General features: G+C 35.5%; 1 protein-coding gene across 3 annotated transcripts in view; it reads left to right on the plus strand.

The window, feature by feature from the left end:
* TMEM245 (transmembrane protein 245) overlaps positions 1 to 18,800 on the plus strand; it is a 108,233-nt gene that overhangs the window by 35,149 nt on the left and 54,284 nt on the right. For 2 of the 3 annotated variants that reach the window (XM_020995441.2, XM_020995444.2), the window contains exons 6-11: positions 1,596 to 1,765; positions 3,745 to 3,768; positions 9,629 to 9,733; positions 10,714 to 10,796; positions 12,637 to 12,727; positions 18,456 to 18,554. In XM_020995441.2, the coding sequence (XP_020851100.1) occupies positions 1,596 to 1,765; positions 3,745 to 3,768; positions 9,629 to 9,733; positions 10,714 to 10,796; positions 12,637 to 12,727; positions 18,456 to 18,554 (572 nt within the window). The remainder of the gene's footprint in view (positions 1 to 1,595; positions 1,766 to 3,744; positions 3,769 to 9,628; positions 9,734 to 10,713; positions 10,797 to 12,636; positions 12,728 to 18,455; positions 18,555 to 18,800) is intronic. The other variant, XM_020995442.2, reaches the window with a different exon arrangement.

Raw genomic sequence — 18,800 nt, forward strand, 5'->3', positions numbered from 1 at the left:
AACTTTATTGGAATTCCTCCACTCAAAGGTCAAGGTTCAATGCAGGAAGACCAACTTGATTCCAAACCTGGGTCAGGAAAACAGAAGTCCTTTTCTTAGTGTAGGACCATAGAGAACCAAGCTAATACTAGTTTTAGGAAGCAAGGTAGATAGGCAAGATTACCAGAGCCGAGTGACATGGCTTACTTAAGCTTTGAACTACTTTTGGCCCATATATTTTCAGTCTTGCTAAACCCCTGCTTTGATAACCAACATAGTTCTCTGCTGAGTCCTAAGAGTAGATGATAGAACACAGGGAATTATCAAAAAAAAAAAAGTACACCAGATATAAAACTAAAAATATTCTACAGTAGTATGAGATCATGGCAAATCCATATCTGGAGTACTATATGCTATTTTAGTTGATAAATACTTCAACATATAAAGGAGATGGGTGGAGAAAGCCCAGAAAAGAGCAGCTAAAATAATGAGGTGTTTGTGGGGCTCCATTTGAAGGCAAATAAAAAGATTCATATTCTTCCTTCTGGAAAGATGAAGGCTGTGAGATATGTTTGAAAATAGTTTTTCACATAATTCTGGACTGTTGCAACCAGAAGGCAGCTCTTAAATCTTGAATGGTGTAAATTTAGAGCAAATACAAAGTAACTGGTTCATTTATTCAGCATTCATTTGTTTGTTCAATAAACAATTGCATATAACAAGTAATACTAAATGAATGTAACTTAGTACCTTGAGGTAATATAAAAAAAAGTATAAATATATTTTAAAAGGCTTCAATAAATTATTAGATTTTAGGATTGTTCCATAAAAACTAGATCAAGCCTTAATTACAGTAGAAATTAAGTTAATTACTTCTGAGCTTAGCATTTTGAGGATCTTGTCACTTTCTCATGACTATCTTTTTACATTTGAGGGACTGTCATGTGGCAAAGGACTTAGATTTCTTTTACGTGGCCCTGTGACCAGGGGTAGGAGCCTTGAATAAAAGTTGCAGAAAGATAAATTTGTAGTTTGATTAAAGTGAAAAATTCATATCTAGTAGGATATGAAGTAATCTAATTTGGATTATAATATTCAAAAGTAAAACAGACTTCTTTGGTAACTAGTGACTTCCCCTATTACTGGAAGTCTTTTCTTTTTTTTCTTTTTTCTTTTTTTTCTAAGGCAATTGGGGTTAAGTGACCTGCCCAACGTCACACAGCTAGTAAGTGTCAAGTGTTTTGGTCCGAGGCCGGATTTGAACTCAGGTCCTCCTGACTTCAGGGCCAGTGCTCTATCCACTGCACCACCTAGCTGCCCCTAATACTGGAAGTCTTTAACTGTAACCCAGAAGACCCCTTGTCATAATTGTTGTAGAGAGAATTACATAAAATTATTGCAATTTAAAAAACAAATTCACAGATCCTAGGTTTACAGCCTCTGATCTGAGGTGTTTCTCCTTCTAAAAACATTCTAGAAATCTATAAAATGATTTTAGTGGATTCTGTTAAGTACATGAGCATAGTTATTTCCTTTTCCATGAATCTTTAGGATAAAAATTAAGGGTAGAGCTTTTTAAAATCTTTGTTCTTTTCATTTTTTAAAATTGATTACAGTCTGGATACTCAAAAAACTGATTATACACTTTGGAGTTGTGAACTTCTTAAAGAAACGTTGCTATGGATGGTGGCAAGTTCTGGAAAAATTTTTGAAGGAACGGCAAGAAGCTCTCACACCATGGCCCATTATAGGGCTTGGAAAGTTCATGTTAAAAGTTGATAGCAAGGTACAGTATTTCAGGGGGAGGGGGGAAGTGTTTTTTTGCTGTAGTGTGTTGTTTTTAACATTTCAAATAATAAGTATTTTATTATTTGAAAGACAACTTCAGAAGTACTAATAAATGAGTTCTGTGTTGAATCAGTGTTTTCCTTCTTGCAGTCAGTGATTTCACTTTTAATTTCTTCTAGGTGTATATTGAGGGACTCCTTCTTTACAAGGGAGTAGCAAAACCAAGATGGAGTTGTGATCTGAATGTTTTATATTCTTAATTACAGGGGAACATGTGATTATATGAGAAGCATTTTATATGTCACAAACCAGAAAAGGCCTAATTTAATCTTCTTTCTTACAAAAGTTCAGTCTTGTTTCTGTAATAGAATCTTAATATGTATTCTTCAAAGCCCAGATACAGATACAGGATTCATTTTTAAAGCTACATATTGCACATTTTTAGGAGATTTAATTTTATGTCAAGTTTAGTGGAAAGAGGATGGGACTTGGAGTCGTATAACTTGTCCTCATTCTTCCATCTCCTCTGTGACACTGGAGACATTGTTGATTCATAATCCCTAGGTGAAAGATAATCTCATGCTACTCCCTAATTATTTTTCACTTTCAAACACAGTGGAAGAAACAGAGGCTGAAAGTGCTGAACCTTGATTCCCAGGTCAGTCATGGCATAGCTGAGACTCACAACCAAGTTTCCTGACTCTTAATTTCATGCTCTTAAATCTTTTTAAACCTCATTTTATACATTTGTAAAATGAGGATAATAATAATACAATACCTTCCTGATAGAGTTGTTATAAGGCCAGCATTTGTAAACAGGAAAGAAAATATTATTATTTATATTATTATTTTATTTTTCACATTAATTCCTCATTTACAGCAGAAAGTTAAAGGAGTTCATTATTGTCTTTTAAATCAAAACAGATATTCAGATAATTGGAAATTAAACTATATATAAATCAATTGTAGATATTTGTGAGTTGTTTTTACTTTATCAGGAGAAAGTCTGTCACTAAATGCAATAGAAATTTAAATTATCTTATTTAAAACTAATTTGCCTAGTTTTAATATTTTTCTTCAGTGTCAAACACATAATTAAATAAACTGTTTTCATTATGTGAAGTGCATATATGTATTTAAGATTGAAATGACCTTCAGTTCAGTCAACACTGAAAACCCTTAACATATTTGATTATCAAATCACTCATAATTCATTATTTACTTTACTTTTTAACCTGAAGACCTGACATTCAAACCCAAGAGCCCTGACTCCAAATTTGAAGCTAACTTAACGTCGTCCATATTTCTTCCTTCACCTCTTCGGGATGCTTTTTAAAAGTTTTATGCTATATGCATCGTAACATTTTAGATTAATGAAACTTACATTATATTCGTTTGCGTACTTTTTATAAAAGTGTGCCTGAAATGCCTTCCCACACCACCACCCAGCCAGCCCTATGGGAACCAAAGTAGCATTATCTAGATTTATCTCCTATGTAGGTTTTTTAAATGTGTGAAGTTATTCGCGACATAGAACAGTAGGTTAAAGCATATCTATTCTTGTAGAAAAATGCTTTAAAAACAGAATGTAAACATCAATTCATGAATTTCTTGGATTAATTTGATCTACTGCTTGTAAAAACGACCTTCACAAATGTAAGTCTAATCTTTGGGGTTTTAATATAATTGGTAAAAAGAAAACTCTTCAAACATTTCATTTGTGCCTTTATAATTATTTAATTATACTAGCAAAATTTTACTGTCAACATTCACTTAGTGGAATATGGTGGATTTTAGGGCATGAAAATACTGAATTACAAGTTTCTCTACTCTTTTTTTATTCTTTCTTAGTTTCTTTTTGTTCAGGAACGGTTTTGTTCTCATGTTTTGGACAAATTTCTTTATCTTTTCCCTTCATTGCATTCTCTAATAATCTTCTACTGTTCTTCTCTTCTCATTTCCACCCCAATCTCCAAGCTCTGGCATTGGCTTAATAAAAAGGTAAATAAACAAACATATTGGTTGCTACTAATAACACATTGGGGGGAGTTTTCCTAACCTTGCTTTTCAAGTCTGTTTCCTTCAGAAATCCCAACTGTCATCATAGTTTTTTGTGTAAGCTATGGAAGGTCATAAAATACCAAAATTGCCATAGTGTTCATGATAACTTGTTTAAAATTAGAGATGTGATGAAATCCCCATCCCTAAAGAGCTTAAAAATTCCTTGCTTTGTCATGGCCAGCCAGAAGCCCACATCTGCGTAAAGGTTCACAAATTAGGAATACATAAAAATATTAAATATTTACTGAAAAGGAAACAAACCACACAAGCCCTTCTGTTGGTGTTAATTTCTTTTCTTAATAAAATAATTGCTTATTAAGTGCCTGCTGTGTGCCAGGCACTATGCCAAGCACTGAGTGTGCAAAGACAAAAATTAAAAGAGTTTTTGCCCTCAAGGAGTGTACGATCTATTGGGGAGGCAACAGGAACCTATATACTTCACAAGATCATCTATTCAGATTCAGAAAGGTCCTTGGAGGCTATCTAGTCCAATCTACTCATGTCACAGTTAAGGAAACTGAGGCCCAGGGAAGTCTAATGATTTGCCCAAGGTCAAACAGATAATTAGCATCAGGGACTGGATTTGTATCCAGGTCCTCTAGTTCCAGAGTCAGCAATTCTGCCCCACATGAAATAGATATAAGTTGTGAAGAGGAGGGTACCGATATCTGGAGGGCATCAGGAAAGGCTTCATGTAGAAGGTGATGTTTCAGCTGAATCTTGAAAGAAATTAAGGAATAAGGAGGTGAGTTCATTCCAGGCATGAGCAAAGGCAAGGGGACAATTGTGTGTCTTTTCCACCTGGTTCTGTTCATTTCACTCTGTCTCAGTTCATACAAGTCTCTCCAGTTTTCTCTGAAACCATCCCTTTCATCATTTCTTGTGGCATAATAAGATTCCATATATTCATTTACCATAATTCATTGTTTAGCTTTTAAAGACCTTCACAGCCTCCCTTTCCAGCCTCATCATTTGCTACCTGTTCCCACAATCTGCTATTCATGAAGCCAGACTGGCCTTCTTTTCCTATACGGGAACCCTCTTTCCCTCTCTGGAATGCCTCACTCTCACCTCATAGAATCTCTCTCTTCCCTTCAAACCAGAGCTCATGCTATACTTTCTACAAAGACCGTTCTTGAGACATCCAGTTGCCAGAACCACCTTCCCCACCCCAACTATGTTGTATTTATTCTGTATATATTTATATTTGTACATGTCATCATTCCAGCTCGTTGAGTGTAGCTCCCTGTTACCTCCAGGATCAAATATAAAATCTTCTGTTTGGCTTTTTAAAAGCCCTTTATACCTTAAAGACTCTTTTTAGAGCCCTTTCCTATCTTTCCATCTTTTTATACTTTACTCCCCTCCTGTTCCTCACACTGGACATCTCCCAACTTGAGGCATTTTCCCTGGCTGTTCTCCTTGCCTGGAGTTCTCTCCCTCCTCATTTATGCCTCCTGGCTTCTCTGGCTTCTTTCAAGTCTCAGCTAAAACTCCACATTTGGCAAGAAGCCTTTTCTCACCCTTCTTAATCTTACTATCTTTTATCCTGTATACATTATGATTGTTCCTGGTTGTTTGCATATCTTCCCCCATTAGACTGCAATCTCTTTGAGAACAGGGACTGTCTTTTACCTTTCTTTATATCCCCAGTGCTTAGAACAGCCCTGGGCACATTGTAGGCATTTAATAAATGTTTGTTGATTGATTAGTTATGTAGCCTAAGGGAGAATAAAGATTCAAAGATGATTCCAAGGTTGCAAACCTGGGTCACTGGAAGTTATCATTGTATCTTCAAGAGTGATACCTTTGAGAGAAATAAGGAGTTTTAGAAGAAGGGTTAATTGAGTTAGAATGATAGATGCCCTGAGGTTGTGGTTGGAGAGAAATAATGAGATGTTTTGGTTATGTTGAAGGTGAGGTACACCATTTGAAATGGCTAACAGGCGATTGGTGATGCAGAACTTAATTTTATCTAATCCCTGAACAGATACCGAGAGGTAATATTCTAGATAAACACAGCTTAAATGTAATACACTTTTTGGAAATACTCTATCAGGTTCCAAGATGGGCATGTTACTCACTAAAAGCATTTCTTTCACTGTAAGGTAAGAGTATACTTGGTTTAAAAAGTGAAGGAAAAGTGAGGATACCACGAACACCTGAACTTCTGAATTTTGGGTAGACAATAAAAATATTTAATTTATAATTAATTCTGTCAGTATTGACCCTTGCCTGAAATCTGTAGGGTTGTATTTTCCTCCTGTGCCCAAAACAGCAATCTTTGTCTTTCCCAATTTAAGTAAACTTTAAAGTTGTGTTTTTACTAAAACTTGTAGGAAATCCTTTACTTATTTATATGTAGCTAAATGGTATTTTTAAAACATAACTGTTGCCTTTATGGTATAATGTGAAAAGAAGTTGTTTCTAGGATTGTAAAGCAAAGGATTTTTCTTTCTTTTAATTGATTGTAACAGTTGTGTGGTCCTGAAGGGAGATCACAGTTCAAATGAGTTAAGTTGCATTGACAAGTTGTGACATTCGAGTCTACTATTTATGGTTACTTCTGAGTAGCTACCAAGTTATCATTTTTTAAAACTGTCCAAAATGACTACTCCCCTTGTAGCGTGAGGGTTCAAAAGTCTTACCAGGAAGCAAATTTATAGGGCAAAATCATCCTCTGCCTGAAATAATAGATAATAAAATCCAAGAGGAGCAGCTAAATGGGCTATACTTAACAAAAGTAATATTAGGCTTTAAGGATAAAAATAATTTTTTTTGTCTAATTGGACCCAAGTAGAACTAAACATAATCTACTCAGTTTATGTTTATGTTCCCATCGTGTTAACATGATCTGTAGTTTTCACTCACATTAAGCCTACTTTTTCCTGGTTAGTTTCACTTCTCCACTTTCTCCCAGCTGAGTTGTTTGTTTCCCCACAATTTATTTCCAGTAGTATCCAGATAGACAAAAGGTGAATTTGATTTTTCCAAAGCCTAGTGTAACACAAATACTAACTCATAGAACCCAGGTCCCTAAACTTCAAATCCTGATTTTCTTTCTTTTGCACCCAAGTCATTTTAACCTCTCTGAGCCTTAGCTACTTCCTCTGTAAAAATGAAGGGATTGGACAAGATCATTTCTAAGGTATATAACCCTGGCACGTAGCAGACGCTTATCTAATAAATGCTTCTGGATATATGTCACACCTTGTTTACCATGGACAAAATCATTACTTTTTCATAGAATTGTGGAATTTAGCACTGGAAGGGCTGCTTTAGAGCTAATATGATGATCTTCTCAGGAGATGGGTAGCAGTCATTGCATTGATCAGAGACCTTATGTCTTTCAAAATTGTTCATTTTTACAATGTCATTAAACATAACTTGTTTTCCTGGTTCTGCTCAATTCACCCTATGTCAGTATATGTCTTCTTAGGCTTTTCTGAAGCCATCTTTTTGTGTCCTTTTCATTTCTCACCTTCTATGATTTGTTCTGTCTAATTTAGTTTTTGTTTCTTTGATTCTCTTTGCTTGTCTATCTGACCCTTCCCTTCAGTTTTCCATTTCTGGCCCTTAGCTAGCTATCCCATGGCCTAAGAACAAATTATCGATCACAAACTTAATGAATAGAGTTTTATGTGCCCTGTTCTTAAGTTTTAAAGTATACAAATAAAATGTTTTCTAAATCTTAAAAACAACAGTAACTCAAATTAAGTTCCTTTTTTACTTTGCTAGCTCTTGGTTGATTTCTTTCTAGAGGGCTGTGGCACTTAAGAGAAAAAAAAATTTTCTCATCCCCAGTCTAAATGCTAAGGTTGGCTATGAGTGGAGATTATTAAAAAATTGAGTTTTTATAAATATTCTAAATGTATACATTTTAGAATATCTGTAATTAAGATATGTACTGTTTATATATAATTTATTTTCTGTTATAGATATATAGATAAGTATTTATAATTCCTAAGGAATTTATTTTAAAAAATACTGTCTAGGAATATCTAACTGTATTTTAAATAGAAAATGTAATTGTTTTATTGAATAGACATATAGCATAAGTGTCTTCGACTTCAGAATGTCTAATTTTACATAAATTTGTATAGCTTTCTTTTTTATTAATTTCAAAATTTGATATATCTTAAAAAGACCTTCCATATCTTAAATGTCTGTTTATTACCCTACAGTTGCTTTGTCTTGGGTGTTTTGACAGCATGCACTAGAAATTAATCCTTTTGATTTATTGTCATTAATTTTAATAAAATATATTAAAGATAAGCTTTATTGTCCAGGATAAATCTAGTTTTGATCTAGCGACAGTAGCCTCAATTATGTATATAATTACGTGGAAGAAATGGGAGAAGGTAACTTAGAAACCAATTAGTCAATAACCTTCTAATAGTAATTAATTTTTTTGGTTTTTTACTGGTTTTCCATGGTAAAAAAATTTTAGAAAAACTTTTCACGATACTTTTTCATCATTATTTTGTTTTATTAATTCAGGTGGTATGTATATTGGCTCTTCTGGCAAAATACATGTCAGTAAACCAAATTTAAATATTACTAATATAACAAGTCTATAGAAACAGAACATTACTATTACTGCTAATGGAATCACTTTGGTTCACTTGTAAATAGTAAAGCAGTTTAGAATTCTGAAGCATGTAGTCTTTCTCCTCAGAATCATTAGTAATAAAGGAAAAAATAACTCCATTTTCTCTGTGCACAATTATCTTCTTTCTCAGATATTAAATATCTTTGTTCAGGAAGGAAAATATAGATTTCAGTTGCAAAATTATTCAACAAATTAGTCTCTGAAGGGAATACAGTGTTACTTTTCAGCAGTGACCACTAGTAAAATGGTAGTGTTGAAATAACCCTAATGGTGAAGATCAGTGCCAGGATCTCAGTGTTTATAAAAAGGTGGGATAGTAACAGAAATTTCACATGTGGAAGACATTGCCATATTTTTCAGACCCATTTAATGAATAATATGTCTTATTGTGCAAACTTCAGAAAACAGAGGTGTTTTTTGCTTTTTACATTGAGTAGCATTTAGAGAGATAGTGATTATAATTAACCCAAAAGAAAGATCAGTTAGTTTGTGAATGCCTTTATTCATAAACATTTTTCAGTCATTTTAATATATTAATTCCTTTGGTTTTAATAAGTCAAGATTTTCCTACTTGTTTTTTTATGAGATCTAAAAAAAGTTATTTTCCCATTTGACCCTATTGCTTTTATTTTCCTCGTATTAATGTGAGACAACTGTATTACAGGTGATGTAGATAATACTTCTGTACTCTTCAGTGGTTAGATGTGATTTTAGTCTGTAAATATTTCTTTATTATAATTTTCTTTAAATTAAACTTTAGTAAAACTTGGCAGTGCTTCAGGTTTATTTTTAAATTGCCTGTGTGAGAGTGTGTGTGTGTGTGTGTGTGTGTGTGTGTGTGTGTATTGACAGGTGTTAATAAAAACCTAAACTTTGAAAATTAAATGTACGAAACTCTACTTTCCCAGATTTTTTTGTGAATGCTCCCTAAATTCTTCTTAATAAGAACTCAAGACAAATAAATATACGTGATGTTTAAATTGGATGCCATTTTTTAATATGAGAATTTCCAGGAGGATTTATAATATAAGTTGGTGTATGTGTGTAATTTAATTTGCATATTTGCTTACATTTTAGCATTTTTCCAACAACAATTTTTGTAATGCCAAGAATGTATTTGGATAAATAAGGAAAATTTGATGGAATGACATTTTGTAAATCCTGTTTTTTTACCCTTTTTTTGCACAGATGATCGTGTGGTTGGAGAAAATGCTGGATAAAATAATCAGCATTTTCATCATATTTTTGCTAGTAATAGGAACCCTTCTTCTGGCCCTACTCCTTACAGCAAAGGTATGGTATTTAAGATTTTGTTTGGAATTAGCATCATAAGACATGGCTAGCTCTATTATTTACACTAGCACAAATACTGCTATCAGTATACTCCTAAATGTTATTTTTGTCTGAACTAGAAAAGTAATTAATGCACAGTAATAGACATTTAGCAAATGTCTGAATTGAATTTATGTATGTATTAATACATTAAATACCTTTATTATTAACACACTTATAATAGCTTTTAAATGGTTTCTGACTTTTCTTATACTAGTTAGATAGCTTTCTGTTTCCTACTGTCTTTAGTCATCCAGGCTCATGGTCCAGTTAGATTCAGCCGTGGTCTAGCTTTTTTCCCCATGCTAATCCCTGCAAAAAGTGCTGCCACAAACTGGTCTTCTCTACTGACCCTTCTGTGGCATTCCCTTCTCACTGATGGAGCTAAAAAGAGACATAATCTCCCCTAAGACTAGCGGACTAGTCCTGCCACTAGATCCAGCTTCTTCATTACTCTCAGGAGGTTGTACTTGGCACATGAATCCCTATCTCACCCCTCTAAAGGGAGAGAGTTACTATGTTGCAGCTCACATTTAGAAAATATTATTAAATGATTGTGAACATTAACCAAACACTCTCTCTTCAACTCTGCCCACAATAAGATTAGACATGACCTATTAAAGATAAAGCTGAGCTTCCTTTACCATACAGGTAGAAAACTTCTCTGTAGTTCTGAGTCTTGGAGAGCTTCCAGGGCACTGAGATATTAAAGGATTTGCGTTTGCTGTCACACCCCAAATGTGTCAGATGCAGGATTTGACTCGAGGTCTTCCAGACTGTAAGACTAGCCCTCTGCCTCATATGTCATGCTGCCTTTATTTGTTGAATGGTTGATACATGCTCAATTTTAAGTTTAAGCATTTTGTGCTAGTAGTTGTTAATTTTTGAAAAAGTTTAAACGTTATTTGCTTTTCATTCAGAGTCTTTCTTTTTTAACTCAGGTGCATCAAGAGAGTGTACACATGATTCAAGTCACAAGCAGCTTAATCAATGAGACTGTCGCCAACCACCCGGAATGGGCGAAGTAAGGCCACCTTCCTGAAGTCTGGGGTTTGACCAGAGTAGTAGGAATGGTGAATGAGGTTCAGCATTCTTCCTTTGATGTGGAGACTATAATTTTTAAAAAACTGAATAGAATAGGCTCCGTTTCATGAAAGAATGCTGATTTAGTGACAAAAAATACTCTCCCCCAAATATCAAAGACATTGGAAGTCTTAACCTCCTTTGTAAAAAGTGACCCATTCTAACACTAATAGTTATTTAAGACCTCTCAACATGTTTTCACTTTGTCCAGAAGGAATGGAGACAGTTCCTAGACCTGAGATTTCATCTCCTTCTACTAAGGCCAGTTGGCACCTTCTTTGCAACTTCATGCTTAGAGCCCAGAGCATTTTGAGGTTAAGTGACTTGACCAGAGTCCCATGGAGATAGATATGTCAAAGGTGGAACTGAAACCCAGATCTTCTTCACCCCAGAGCTGGCCTTCCATCCGCTATGTACTGTCAACAGGGTTACTTGAATATAATTATTTCACTGGATTTTATAATGGAACAGGAGAGGCATAGTGACTGGAGGGCACTTTCAGTGCTATCAAGACCTGGGTTCAAGTTCTACCTGACAGTTTGTGGGCTTTGTTACCCTGGGCAAATCACTTTCCCTAATACTGTAGGGTGCAGAACTTGTGCCAGTATGTATTGGTAGAGGGGGTTTTCTCATTTGAAGTTCCCAGTACCAATGAAATTACAAGTCCAATCCTTCCTCCCTCCCCCAGCCCCTCACAAAGCAAAAACAATGAACTCCAAGTTAACACAGTCAGTTTGTTCCTGTTACTTATCTTTGGAATTAAATCTCCTTAGATGCTCCTGTCTTTGTTTACCGTAATTTCATTTCTCTTAGGTCTATTTAGAAGAATAAGAGCTATCTACCAACATCTGCCCCAGGCATCAATAGAAAGAACCATTAATTTAAAAAAAAAAAAGGCACTAAATCCAAATGTTAGTAACCTGCAGACACAGAAATGGCATTTTCTATCACATTTTGAAGTGTGTAGTACTTATCAGTTAATGTAGGGTAATTGTAATGCTTTGATATCACAGCCAATATTATATACAAAAGATTTTATTTTTTTAAAATTATTTGGAAGAGTAAAGATTGCTTAGCAGTTTACGTCTACCTTATCTTCATTCTTTAAAATTTCATAAACTACAATTTCCAATTTTTTTTACCAATAGCAAACTTTATGTAGCACCTACCATGTACCCGTAGGTACTTTACAAATATTATCTCATTTGATCTTCACTACAACTCCAGGAGATGGGTACTATTATTATTCCTAACAGTTGAGGAAACTCAGGCAAACAGGTTAAGTGACTTGCCCAAGGTCACATGGTTGATAAATACCTGAGGCTAGATTTGAACTCAAGGCCACTTGATTCCAGGCCCAGCACTCTATCCACTGTGCTGTCTTGTTGTCTCTTTAGAAAAAGGAAAAAAATTAAAAATTCAGTGTTTTATATTCTTTTTCCTATATAGTTATTATTCTAAATGAATCCTCTGGCAGAATTTATATCTCCTTAATCTATCTCAGTAAATAAAACTAAACAAGTCTAGATGACCCTAGAGAAATCTAAGACAACTAAAGTGGAAGTTTTTGGAGAGAGAAAAGTAAAACCTAGAGTGCAGAAGAAATACCCCTATAGAGAACTTAGGCCAGATCCAGGAGACAGGGTTAGAATGGACAAAGCTTCATTTCCACCACTGAGGCAGCTTATATGTGTGTGTTCATGACTCTGTGTTCATTATCTGGTGTTTACTAAAAAATATACTTTATTATTTTTTCCTTTTTTTTTTTTTAAAAACTTCAGTTGGCTTCCTGAAGCTCAGGTAGTTCAAAGAGCTCTCAATTCTGCAGCTAATAACGTCTATCAGTATGGACGAGAATGGATAACACATAAGGTAAGGTGGGAAAGATATCTTTTTTTTCTGTTTCCTTTTTGTTTGCTATGTTTTTGGCAACTCTTTGCTTTATTATCAAATAATGGAGGATACAGTTTAACTAATTTCTTGGAGAGAATAGAGAATAACGTATGAAATTGAAGTTTCAGTGTTGTTATTGATGATAGTTGAACATTAATTTAATGAACATGAGACATGAGTCATGAATATACACACACATAAGCTGCCTCAGTTCTCTATAGGGATCTTTCTTCTGTACTCTAAGTTTTACTTTTCTGTCTCCAAAAACTTCCACCTTCCACCATCAAGATTATGATCAGTTTTAGCTTTGTTTGCTGACAGTTTCATCACTTAGGTTGAAGAATCAGACTAGGTAGCACTTAATTTTGATTAAAAAACTGATGGGTGGAGTAGAGGTGGCATGAACATCAGGAGAAAAGTGGCCTCCCAGTAGAGTTTGAGGTAGCCAAAGAGGAGAAAACCAATCATATTTAAATATATTGTGGATTGCAGAAAGTTAAGGGAAAAGATCGATGTGGATGGAAGCTGTCAAAAGTGAAATTCTAGCAATACATCACAAATTATTTCTGAGACAAAAAGAAGGGGGATACATTTCAAGAAACAATTGCGGCTTGGAGAACATGATAGGAATATATTCCAAAGGAAGGTGAGTCTCATGAGTGTGACAGGATGAGATCTAATAATAATCACTAGTGGAGCAGCTGGTGGCAAAGTGGATAGAACACCAGCCCTGGAGTCAGGAGGACCTGAATTCAAATCCGGCCTCAGACACATGATACTCACTAGCTGTGTGACCCTGGGCAAGTCACATAACCCCAATTGCCTCGCAAAAAAAAAGAAAGAAAGAAATTAGCATTTGTATGGTGCTTGAAGTTTACGAAGTGCTTTACATATTTTCTTATTTGATCCTTACAACAACCTTGTGAAATAGATGCTAATATTATTAATATTATCCCATTTTTTTAAAAATGAAGAAACTGAGACTGAGAGATTTAGTGACTTGCTCATGGTCACATAGGAAGTAAGCATCTAGGCAGGATTTGAATTCAGGTCTTCCTGATGCCAAATCCCTTGCCCTGTCCTCTGTGTCTAGCAACCTAGGATAAAGGGAAATTTAGCAGTAGAGCAGGATTTCCAGAGGACTTAAAGCACACTGCCCTTCACTCTCTTCTGTTTTTTCTCTATACTGTTTAACTTGGTGATCCCATCAGTTTCCATGGTTTCAGTTATCTTCTCTAAGTAGATAACTCTCAGATCTACTCAGATCTCAGCACTTACCTCTCTCCTAACCTACAGCCTCGCATTTCCAGCTGCCTGCTAGACATCTCCAGTAGGATGCCCCATGGATATCTTAAATTCAGCATGTCCAAAACTGAACTCATTATCTTGCCCTCAAAACCTCTTCCCAGCTTCCCTGTTATCGTCCAGGATGCCATCATCTTTCCAGTCACCCTGACTCACAAGCTAGGTGTCATCCTTACCCTTAATATTCAGTCTTTTGTCAAGTCCTGTCATTTCTGTCTATGTGACATTTTTTCTACATGCTCCTTTTCTAATACTGTAGCCAGCCTAGTGCGGGCCCTCGTTGCCTCCCACCTTGCCTATTATGATAGCCTGATGCTTGGTCTTGCTGTCTCAAGTCTCTCCCCATTTTAAGCCATCCTCTGCTTTGCTGTCACGTAGGGCTTCTTAAAAATAAAGGAATGACCCTGTCATCTCCCTATTCAGTAAAATCCTATGGTTCCCTTTTATCTCTGCAATCAAATATAAAATCTCTGTTTGGCTTCTAAATCCCTTTATTACCTCACCTCTTCCTACCCTGCAAGTTTTCTTATACCTTATCCCCAGTCCACATTCCCTGCAGTTCAGTGACCCTAGACTCCCTGCCCTTCCACATACTAGACACTCCATCTCCTGACTTAAAGCATTTTCCTGGCTACCTCCTTTGCCTGAAGCTCTCTCCCTCCTCATCTCTGCCTGCTGGCTTCCTTCACATCTCAGCTAAAGTTCCACTTTCTGCAAGGGTCCTTTCCTAGGCCTCTTTCATCTTAGCCCTGTTAAGGACCTTCCCCCTGAGACTACCCTCAATATATCCTGTATATATCTTTGTACAAAGTCATTGCCATGTTTTCTCCTCCATTAGACAGAACTCTGAGGGCAGTCACTGTTTTTGCCTTTCTTTGTATTGCGAGTGCCTGGTACATTGTAGGTGCCAATGGTCAAGCAGAAGAAAATGGACTGAGGAGAGGCAAGGCTGAGCTGGGTGGAGATGAATGAGAAGGTGAGGAAAGGGGTTTTCTCCTCAGCCCATGGCAGCTGTGAGTCCACATAGAGTGGGAAGTAAGGGGTAGGTATTGGGTAGCTCTTGAACAGGGGCATGGTATCTGACTGGAGGACTCATGAGATGAGAGGCAGAGCAGCTGAAAAGGTGGAGTAGAAAGAACTGAGGGGGATGGCAGCAGCAGGACCTCTAACTCCCTGACTGCCAACTACAAGGCTCTTTCCTAGTCCCACTGCTTCTTTCTGTAATGGCAGCAGCTGCTCACATCTCTCCCTATGGGTGAGAGGGGGAAGAGGAACAGAAATGTCCGTAGATATTAATGATAGGACTTGAAAGAAAGGAGGCTTTTAATCCCAGGCAAGTAAAAACATCCTCCAAATGTAACAGCACTGAACTGTTGCTGGGCCAAGGGGTGCTAGGGTGCCCAGCTCCACGACTCTGAGGAGCATCTGATCCTTGGCCCGTGCTTGTGGTCTAGATTTAGTATTGCAGGATCCAGGAATTCAGAGAGAAGGTTAGACAGTCACTGTCCCTGGCTCTTTATGCCTTCACTCTGTACCCCTTGGGAAAATGACTTGAAGTTTAGATCTGGCTTATGTCAAGGATCTCCCCAAAAGAAAGAAATGAGCTACATAATGTACAGTGTGGATATATAAGACGAATTATACCACTGGACTTTAAAAAAAATTATGAACCACGCAAAAGAAATGCTAAACATAAAAGACCCACAGGGATGAACTTTTTTAAAAAGTGAAGGAGTAACTTATAACTACCATTATACTACTAGGATTACTACTAGTTGTGTGACCCTTGGCAAGTCACTTATCCTCCATCTGCCTCAGTTTCCTCAACTGTAAAATGGGGATCATAATAACACCTTCCTCCTAAGGTTGTTGTGAAGATCAAATGAAATAATATTTATAAAGTACCTGGCACATAGGAGGCACTTAATAAATGCTCATTCCCTTATTATTATCCTTAGTAGTAATCATAATAAGAAGTCGTAGTTATCATTGTTAAATAATATATATGGCCAATCATTCCTGGACTTCTGGGGTGTGCGAGTGCCCTTACACTAGGCTAGATGTAGCTGTAACTGGTCCAGGAAAAGCATATCTTTTCTTCTAAGTGCTCTGGTGAGTAGGATTCCTTTCAGTACCCCACTTGTATTCGTGCGTATTATAATGGGCCTGGTGAGAGTCAGGCTAATTGGACTAATACTTCAGTTGCTTGAGGTGAGAATTGGTACTCAGTATGGATTGTTCTTATATGCCTTCTCTAGACTCCAATCTTTAGCTAAAATTAGAGTTTTACATATGGATTTCAGCAAGATGTTTGACATTCCTTGTCAGAGTTTCTTTGTGGACAAAATGGGAAAATATAGGCTAGATCAGTATTCCCAACTACACTGAAGAATTTTTTTTCCTTTAAACTGTGAACTACTTCATCTCAGTCTCAGGCCAATAATTCTCAGTTATACTAGAGAAAGAAAAAGCAGAATATAGGAAGGAAGAATTATTTTTTGTTTTGTTTTTTGAATTTATAAGTGTTAAGAGATAAAGACTAGATATTAAAATTTTTGTGAATCAGCAAAAAATTTGTCATGGGCTAGTGCCAAATTATAAGTAAAACTGTTTTTGGATTTGTAATAGGTTGAGCAGTTGTGCCCCAAAATATGGAATAATCAATTATTGTGCAACTAAAAGGAGGTCTTCAGTATTTTGAAGTGATTTGGATGACAATGTAGAGAGCTTGGTCATCAGATTTCTGAATCATAAAAAAACCAGAAACTTCTGTGTTAGATGGCACAGGCAGGTTTCAAATCAGGAAAAAACCTGTATAAGCCAAATCTAACAAGATTAAATATGAAATTATAATTAAAGTAAAAATGATCTTTAAAATAACTGGTTGAACATGTTGAATTTAGAATGTTCTTTTAAAAATACAAGCTATGCCATGTTTAATAAATGTTTATTGTGGTTTTACTGATTGACCAACTTTGATTTTAAGAAAACATGTATAGAATATGGAAGTAAGATCAGAGAATGGAGAATGTGAAATTCTGAGGGTAGTAAAGATGAAGCTTTGCTAAAGTGGATGATTAATCCTACGGACAAGAAGAAGGCAATTTCATCTCTGTTGGACATAGGAAAGAGAAAGATCAGAGAAACCCTCCCTCTTTTCCTTCCTTCCTTCCTTCCTTCCTTCCATGCATAATCACTAGCCTTTGTAAAAAATGGAAATGCCATAGATAAAGTTTACCAAGATTTCAGCAAAGTGTATCCAAGTCTTTCATGGTATCCTTGTAGACAGTTGGAAAGATGTGAGAAAGATGATAGTGGATTTCAAACTAGACCTAAATGGCATGATATTACCTTATATTGAGGTCACTAGTGGAGAGCCTAGAGACTTGTCCTTTGCTCCCTGCTGCTCAATATCTTTATCAATGGTTTTGGATGCAGGTCACATATACTAATGTCAATTTCAAGTAAGATGAAATGGGGAAGGACCCCTAATACAATGGATATCAGAATTGGGATCTAAAATATGTACAATAATATAGACTAATGAGACAAATCTAATAAGACAAAATTTAATAAGAAAAAAAATACAAGCTATGTTTAATAGATTTGTGGTTTTATGAACAGTTTTTTCTTTTTTCTTTATATGGAAATGCTCATGTTTGGTGTTTGTGATGTACAGAATAACAAAAAGCAGGTTTTTTTCTAAAAAACAAGACCAAAAGATAAATGAAATAACTGGCTGAGTTAATAGAAGATAGTTTTGACATTTTATGTAATTGTTCCACTAATTATTTCTTAATTTCATTTGTTGATTAACATTTGTTAAATTAAATTTTTTAATACAAATACTTTAACTTTTGTTCACAAATAAGAATTATTTTGTGTTAGAAACAATCAGCTCAGATGCGGATATCCAAGCACCTATGTCTATAATGTCATTGAAAATATATTACTCTTGAAGTAAATTTACAAAAACTTACATAGGAATTGCTTTTAAACTCTAACAATAATAATCATGATTAGATCATAATGTGGTCACTTTGGAGTGACCACAGATGACAAACGCCAACACATCATGAAACAGAATTTTTCTGTGCAAAGTTAATTGGCCATTGTGATTCCTTACTCTTAACTGTTTTAGCAGTATGTTTCATTTATTCATTAGAATAAAGCTGACTAAGTAAGCAGAAGTAATAAAGAAGGAAAGCAGAAAAATAAAGAAGGAAAGAAGAGTGTTGGATTAGAGTTTTGAACTGTGGGGTGTTAATTTTTACTGTTTACATGGTTTTTTAAAAATCTGGAATACCAAAGTTTATTAGGAACATGTACATAAATGCCAATAAATTTTGTTTTCATGTTATTGTTTTCTACAATACTAAATCTGTCTTTGTGTCTATTGTAGCTTCATAAGATTTTGGGAGATAAAGTGAATAATACTGCTGTGATTGAAAAGCAAGTACTAGAACTCTGGGACAGACTGTATCACTCTTGGTTTGTAAAGGTAAGAAATGTGCAGCTTACAAAGATATGGAATATGGAAGGTAGATTTTACCTCATTATAAGGAAAAAAATCCCTAATAGAGTGGTCCAAAAATGAAAAATGCTACCTAAAGAATGATGAATTCCACATCACTGGAAGCATTCCAAACAAGTCAATGTGATTATTTGCCATGGATGTTGTAGAGGGTATTCATTCTTCAAATAGCATTTGGACTAGATGATCTCTAACATACCTTCTGACCTTTAA

The sequence above is a fragment of the Phascolarctos cinereus genome, unplaced genomic scaffold (assembly GCF_003287225.1).
Source record: "Phascolarctos cinereus isolate Bilbo 61053 unplaced genomic scaffold, phaCin_HiC Scaffold_4;HRSCAF=312, whole genome shotgun sequence".
Taxonomy (NCBI): Eukaryota; Metazoa; Chordata; class Mammalia; order Diprotodontia; family Phascolarctidae; genus Phascolarctos; species Phascolarctos cinereus.